Below are 7,971 nucleotides of genomic sequence, written 5' to 3'. Positions count from 1 at the left end.
TTCGACTTCAGCGCTTCGCCCCCGCGCTGTGCCCTCTGTCGGCGGCGTGGGGCAGCGGTTGCAGCGGTGGCAGCAGGAGACGGCAGCCGCGTCGACGTCGCCCAACACTGGAGCGACGTTTAAAGAAGGAGCCGAATCGCCGCGGAGTCCGGCCTCTTGGTGTTGCAGGACTCCCACCCAGCGGCTCGGCCTGACGAGGAGAAGCGGCGGTACGGGGAAGCAGGTGAGGACCCGGCCCCGACCCAGGAGGGGCCAGGGGCGCGCTGCTTCCTCCGTCCCTGGGCCGTGCCTGCGTCTGCATTTTCCTCGCTTGAACCAGGAAGCGGCCAAGTCGGAGGCTTCGCTTCTCCAGCCCTTTCTTTGTGTGGGCCCGGGAGTGAAGGAGGGGGCGAACCGGGAAGGCCGCGGCGCGGTCCCTTTTGCCGTCAGGGGCCCTGGGGGTGCCGGTGCCCTGGGTAGGCCCGGAGCGTGGGGACCCCACCACAGAGACCCACTTGGCTTTTTCCTTGCCCCTCTGCCTGCCTTTTTGTGCTGCTTTTTTCTTCTCCTCGCCCCTACTTTGATTTAGAGCCTTTCTGCCGGGCCCATCCTCCCCTTCCGTCCCCTTCCCGGGGCATAACAATGCCGCTTGCTCGGCCTCATCCCCTCCCAGCACCCCCACCCTCCTCTTCGCCACCTTCTACTTTCACCAGCTCGCCTTATTACTCCCTCCCTCACTGTGCTGCTCCTGCCTCCGTTTGTGTTTGCAAGAAGCTGCCTTTTTGCGTGAATTGGGGTTAAAAACCAAGGTTGCAGCCGGCTGGGTGCAAATGGGGAAGAGGGAGTGGAGGAAGGAAGATGGGGTTCAGCTGCCGCAGGGAGCCGCGTGTCGGTTTGTTTCACCCCCTCCCGGATGCCGTTTTCGCTTTTCCACCATCGCCTGCCCCTAGTCAAGGAGTTCTCTGCCAATGTTGCAGAATGGCTTTTCCAGTCAGGTCGCAAATCTTAGGGTGGGTTCAGACCGATTTGTGCTGTTCCTGGGCCCACCCTAACCGGGAGGAGGAGGAAACCTAAACAAAATGAAACCAAGTCCCAGTGTCACCGGGACACATCCATTTAACTCATTTCTCCATCGGAAAAACTCATTCGCAAATGACAAAATTGTGGGATCGTATTCAGAAAACCCATCTATCCACTGAAAAGTGACTTCTTTCAAAATTCCCATATTTCTGAAGACCTGGTTACTGGTTCGCTGTCCAAAGGTCACCCTTTCTGATGAATGCCGTTATAGTAACCTGGAATTCCTTCGTGCTGTTAATGGGCAATGCCTTATTACTAATGATTATTTGAATCCTTGATTTCTAGACTTTTCACCTACTTTTTGTTTTTAAGCTGTAATTTTGAAATATTGAGAAGATATTTGAGATGCCCTGCCTTCCATGTGTATATAACTTAAGCTCTGTAACAGTGACACTATTTTGGTAACTCTAAAAGGAAAGAATATTAGCAGTGTTTTCTTACCAAAAGTACTTATCAGCGTGTGTGTGTGTGTGTGTGTGTGTGTGTAAACAAATGAGTATCATTAGTATCAACTGGGAATATCTGTTGAGAAGTGCAAAAAACGTTTTTGGGGAGGTACACAGCAATGCTATTTACTGACGTCCCCCCATTTTTCTAGAGTACTGTCTGCTCTGTTCCAATAAGTTTGTTTTCATTTTCACTAACCCATTTGATGTGAAAAAAGTTCTTATACCAATGCACATAATTCTTTACCAGCAAAATTTATTCATGAAAATAAGCATTAAGGTTAATTTTTCCTTTTCCTTTGTTGTATTTTTTTAAGTAGCATCTGTTGACTTCACTTGGCACTCTTTAACATTCCACCTCTGGAGATTGTAAGAGTAGAGAGGTGAGGGGAAAAAAAGGGGGGAAGAAGAAAGGGGAGGGTAAGAAAGGTGTTTAATGGTGATGAGGCACTGCAATTTAAATAAGAACAGAAGCATAATGGGAAGTTTAGAGGTAATACTTTTCAGTGCTTATAAGTGCTGATTCAGTCACTGACTGCAGCCAGTAGCTTCTGAATATGTTCTTGAAGATAAGTTAAATTTTAGGAAGAGTATATATTTCAAGCACTAAGCTTTTCTGACATTGAAATCATTAATTTATAGGTGAAATAACTTAAGTGTTCATGATGATTTTTCTTTAAAAAGTTTTAAGACAGCTAAAAATTAACTCTTCTTGAGGAAAAAACAAAATTGGAACTAAGGAAATTAATTCTAATCTTCAAAGTACTTAGTGGTGACGCATATGTTTGAGATTGAAGGGAAGAGATTACTGTTCACTTCTGTAGATCAATTTAAAACTTGCTTGTTTCTTCTCAGGGGGAAGTCATGAAACTTGACACATAGTCCAAAACCCAATCCATATGGACAATTTATATAAAAGCCAAAAAGTTATGCCAAACTTCAGTTAAAACTTGAACAAACTGACCTGACTGATGTAGCTCAGTGGGTTGAGTATCATCCCACAAACCAAAAGGTCCCTGGTTTGATTCCCATTCAGGGCACATGCCTGGGTTGCAGGCAAGGTCCCTGGCTGAGGACATGCAAGAGGCAACCAATTGATGTTTCTCCAGGGCATCAGTGTTTCTCTCCCTCTCTTTCTCCCTCCTTTTCTTTCTCTTTAAAAATAACCCTTTAAAAAACTTGAACAAACTATTTAATGATGCTGTAGCTAAAACTGTGAATGATGAAGTACTTTTGTTTTTCTTTCCTAATCTTTCATCCCCTCCTCCCTTTCTCTTAAAGGCATGGAGAGTAGAAAACTGATTTCTGCTACAGACATTCAGTACTCTGGCAGTCTACTGAACTCCTTGAATGAACAACGTGGCCATGGACTCTTCTGTGATGTTACCGTTATTGTGGAAGACCGAAAATTCCGGGCCCACAGGAATATTCTTTCTGCTTCTAGTACTTACTTCCATCAGCTCTTCTCAGTTGCTGGGCAAGTTGTTGAACTGAGCTTTATTAGAGCAGAGATCTTTGCAGAAATTCTCAATTATATTTATAGTTCGAAAATTGTTCGTGTTAGATCAGATTTACTTGATGAATTAATTAAATCAGGGCAGTTGTTAGGAGTTAAATTTATAGCAGAGCTTGGTGTCCCATTGTCACAGGTTAAAAGCATCTCAGGTACAGCTCAGGATGGTAATGCAGAAACCTTACCTACTGGTTCCAGTGACAAGAACCTTGAAATACAAAAATCAAAAGACGAAGCCCAAGATAATGGGGCCACTACAATGCCTATTATAACAGAGTCTTTTTCCTTATCTGCTGAAGATTATGAGACAAAAAAGATAATTGTTACTGATTCAGATGATGATGATGACGACGTCATTTTCTGCTCTGAGATTCTGCCTGCAAAGGAGACTTTACCAAGTACCAGTGCAGTGGCACAGGTCCAGCCTAACCCAGGCTCTGTTGCTATTTCAGATGTCGCACCTTGTGCTAGCAATAACTCTCCCCCTTTAACAAATATCACACCTACTCAGAAACTTCCTACTCCTGTGAACCAGGCAACTCTGAGCCAAACACAAGGAAGTGAAAAATTGCTGGTATCTTCAGCCCCGACACATCTGACTCCTAACATTATTTTGTTAAATCAGACACCACTTACTACACCACCAAATGTCAGTTCTTCACTTCCAAATCATATGTCTCCTTCAATCAATTTACTTGTGCAGAATCAGCAGACACCAAACAGTGCTGTTTTAACAGGAAGCAAGGCCAATGAAGAGGAAGAAGAGGAAATTATAGATGATGATGATGACACTATTAGCTCCAGTCCAGATTCTGCTGTCAGTAATACATCTTTGGTCCCACAAGCTGATATCCCCCAAAATACCACTTTTGATGGATCACTGATACAGAAGATGCAGATCCCTACACTTCTGCAAGAGCCACTTTCCAATTCTTTAAAAATTTCAGATATAATTACTAGAAACACTAATGATCCAGGTATACAATCAAAACATCTAATGGAAGGTCAGAAGATCATTACTTTAGATACAGCTACTGAAATTGAAGGCTTGTCGACTGGTTGCAAGGTTTATGCAAATATCGGTGAAGATACTTATGACATAGTGATCCCTGTCAAAGATGACCCTGATGAAAGGGAGGCCAGACTTGAGAATGAGATACCAAAAACATCTAGCAGTGGGACAGCAAACAAACGTATGAAAGTAAAACATGATGATCACTATGAGTTAATAGTAGACGGAAGGGTCTATTATATCTGTATTGTATGCAAAAGGTCGTATGTCTGTCTGACAAGCTTGCGGAGACATTTTAACATTCATTCCTGGGAAAAGAAGTATCCTTGCCGTTACTGTGAGAAGGTATTTCCTCTTGCAGAATACCGCACAAAGCATGAAATTCATCACACAGGCGAGCGAAGGTATCAATGTTTGGCCTGTGGCAAAACTTTCATCAACTATCAGTTTATGTCTTCACATATAAAGTCAGTTCATAGTCAAGATCCTTCTGGAGACTCAAAGCTTTATCGTTTACATCCATGCAGGTCTTTACAGATCAGACAATATGCATACCTCTCTGATAGGTCAGGCACTGTGCCTGTAATGAAGGATGATGGTATTGGGTATAAGGTTGATGCTGGGAAAGAACCTCCAGTAGGGACCACATCCACTCCTCAGAACAAACCAATGACCTGGGAAGATATTTTTATTCAGCAGGAAAATGATTCAATTTTTAAACAGAATGTAACAGATGGCAGTACTGAATTTGAATTTGTAATACCAGAATCTTATTGAACTCTTGAAATATCAAAGTTTTGGTTTGGATTAAGGGGCAGGGCTTTCAGAAGACCTATAAAGCAAATTAAGGAATTTGATCTGTCACATCATCTGAAGGTAGTTTAGCTGGATTATTTGTTAATAATTTTTAGAGGCAAATTATTCTGAAAGTTTATAAGTAGAGATTGAAAAGTCCCACCCCCAGGTATCTGTCTATATAGTTAGCTTTCAGCTCATTTAAAAGAGGCAAAAAAAGGCTTGGAAAGATAGTTTCCTGAATAGGATTTGAAGCAGTCTGAATGTTCTTTGAAAATAACTGGAGTTATTAGCATACCCTAGTATATCTTAAAGTTTCCCCTTCTGTGTTAGCACTTTACTGCTGAATTCTCAATTTTCTTAATATTGAGACTATAAATGTGTCATGTCTTGTATATGGCATAAAATGTAAACCAGAACTTCTAAAGTTGTTCTGGAAAATGTCAAAATAAGTCTCTGTGGTTGTGTATTCTGCTAGTCCAAATGGATAGCAACCTCCTGCCTCCCCCCATGAAAATGGCCATGCAGACAAGTCTCATCTAAAGAAATTAGTTTTAGCTAATTAGAATTCAATCTTGCTTTTATTGTCATAGTATGGAAAAGAATGTGGCTGGGACTAGTGTATATATACCTTTGCTATGTGGTCTGTGGGCAAAAATACTAATCTCTGTAATGCAGACAAGAGGAGATGAAAATTTGTTGCAGTTTTTTTGAATTTTTGCTCTTATGTAGATAGAGACAGAGAGTGTAAATGAATGGAGATTGCCTTTTTGCTCATTATGGTTAAAAATAGTCCTGTGAAAATTTTCAAAGTTTGAATCTGTAAGCCACCAAAATAAATCTTTAATTCTATATAACTCTTTATACATGATAGATTTCAGAAATGAGACTCCTACATATTTTGAGTGGGAGGCTACTGGCATATATTTTTCAATATTCATATTACTTAGAATCTATAACAGGAAGTTTTCATTTGAAATAGTTGAATCAGTGATCTAGTATTTTCCTTTCAGTAGGACCTTCTAAAATAAGTTCCATCTGCAAATTGTTGCAATATTATAGCAATCAGAGACTATATATGGAATGTAATATAGGCTTGTTGATTCCCATTTATCTTGAGAACAGTAAATAACCACCTTTCTTCCTTTTAAAATGACACATATTTAAACACTTAGAAAATAAAGTAAAAACTTATTGATGTGCTAGAACTAAAAGGAAACAGGTTGGAAAATATAGCCTAGCATTTATAACAGGATTAACTTGTTGAACTCCTTCTGTAAATGACTTTGCAAAGGAAAAATTTTAATAGATACTGAAAAAATTGTCGTGCATAGTTATTAGTCATGTGTAACTTTGCTTAAGTATTTCTTAATTCAACATAGGTATTTTCTTTCTCCTTAACCATGTATTTTAAAAAATAGTCTATTTCTTGACTTTGAACTTAAATAAAGCTTTAATTGTAATTTCTCATGTATACATCATTCTTCTGATGGTTAAGCTAGGTTTGAACATAATGGCTTCAGTGTTTCTTAAGTTGGTAGCTGAGGGTATCATGCATCAGTATTTCAGTAATACAAGAAGAAATAAAAAAATAATCCTTTGCTTATCAAGGACTAGAATGATGTACATCTGTTTTCTGTTCTGTGAGTCTAGACCTTCATAAACCATTTTATAAACTAATCCTTGGAAATTTTTTAATTACCTTATAACTTAAGACTCAGTGATCTCTGGACTCACAATGTGTTTCCTTTCTGTGTAGATATTGATACCATTACACTTTGGCTATAAGGTGCATTCTGAAATATTTTCAGTGGGAATTTGAGTTTCATTAATGCTACTTCACCAGTTAAACATAATTCCACAAGTGTGAATGATACTGGTGCCAGAAGACCTTCCAGACCTTTCAGACTTATCTTCTAGGTAAGTTAGTTTGTCATCAGAAATCTTGATAGTTTCTACAAGGCTAGTATGACAAACCAGGAATTCTATAATGGAAAACTATCCAGTCTCAGTAACATGGATATAATTTTTTGCTGCTGCTGTGCTTTATGCAAATCCTGAGTATGAAATTTAAACTGTGCCTACTAAAGGTATCTTCTGGAGTTTGGGGGGAGAAGGAAAACTGGAAAATTAAATTGTATTTTTACCAGAAGACTCTTAATTGCATGTGTGTCAGGGTTCTAAGTTTTTCTAGAAGTTTCTATATTCAAAGTTTGGAATTCATGTGGAATATTCCTTTGGGGCTAACACCCTTTCCTCCCAGTATTTATCAGGTTGAAAATCTGCAGCAAGACAGTGCTTATAGTTTATCGTGGGGTTTTCCTATCTTATATTTAGTTTCCTGGTTATTGAACCTCACTTTTTCTTTCAAGTTGGCTTCAAATTTGCTCATATGATAAATTACCTGTAAGTATTCTAATAAGAACTGTTTGAAATGGCAATTTGTTAAAAGAGATGACAAAGTTAAATTGCTCAAACTAAGCAAGGATTTCTAAATGCCCCAGCAATATTGCAAGATTCACTTTAAAATATTCTTTGAATATTGGTGGTAATGAATCCCCACTACTATAAGGAATTGATGCTGCATTTTTTCATATTGTACCAAAAAGATTTTTTTTAATGGTAAAAATAACCCAATGTATTTTGTATGGTCAAGGCATGCATATTCTAAGAATTAATTGCTAATTCAACAGCACTGGCTTCCTCCACCTGTCAATCATGGAACCATGTTCATATCCACCTAACACTGTAATATTCACATTTGTACAGTCTTCCCTATCATGACTTTAATTTCCACTTTTCATTAACTGTTACCTGATATTAGTTCGTAGAGCTTCATACAGCAAAAATAAAATGTTTCAATACTGATTTTTGAGTGCACTTTTTACAAGATTATCTTTCAGAGATTATATAGACCTTTATATTCTGTTGTTTTTCAGTGTGCATAGTAGGAGAATGGAGCTATATTTATGATGACAGCATGACAAAATTTTCCATTAAGTTTTATATGTTGGTTATATCCATGCCCAATGCATCTTGAACCCTAATAGTCAAAAAGTAAGTCAGCTGCTGTCAGTTACTTTAGAGCAATGGTTTCAACCTTTTTCATCTCAGGGCACATATAAACTAATTACTAAAATTCTATA

General features: G+C 39.2%; 1 protein-coding gene across 1 annotated transcript; it reads left to right on the top strand.

Annotated features, from left to right (window-relative positions):
- The first annotated feature begins 30 nt into the window (after positions 1-30).
- ZBTB33 (zinc finger and BTB domain containing 33) lies at positions 31-7,693 on the top strand. The gene is made up of 2 exons (XM_090265063.1): positions 31-223; positions 2,787-7,693. Exon 2 carries the CDS (start codon positions 2,789-2,791, stop codon positions 4,805-4,807), a length of 2,019 nt encoding a protein of 672 aa, XP_090121189.1. The 5' UTR covers positions 31-223; positions 2,787-2,788; the 3' UTR covers positions 4,808-7,693.
- Positions 7,694-7,971: the final 278 nt, after the last annotated feature.

This window comes from Furipterus horrens, unplaced genomic scaffold, assembly GCF_987537825.1.
Source record: "Furipterus horrens unplaced genomic scaffold, mFurHor1.1.pri manual_scaffold_17, whole genome shotgun sequence".
Lineage (NCBI taxonomy): Eukaryota > Metazoa > Chordata > Mammalia > Chiroptera > Furipteridae > Furipterus > Furipterus horrens.
The sequence above is the reverse complement of the archived record's forward strand: the minus strand, read 5'-3'. Positions and strand labels throughout refer to the sequence as shown.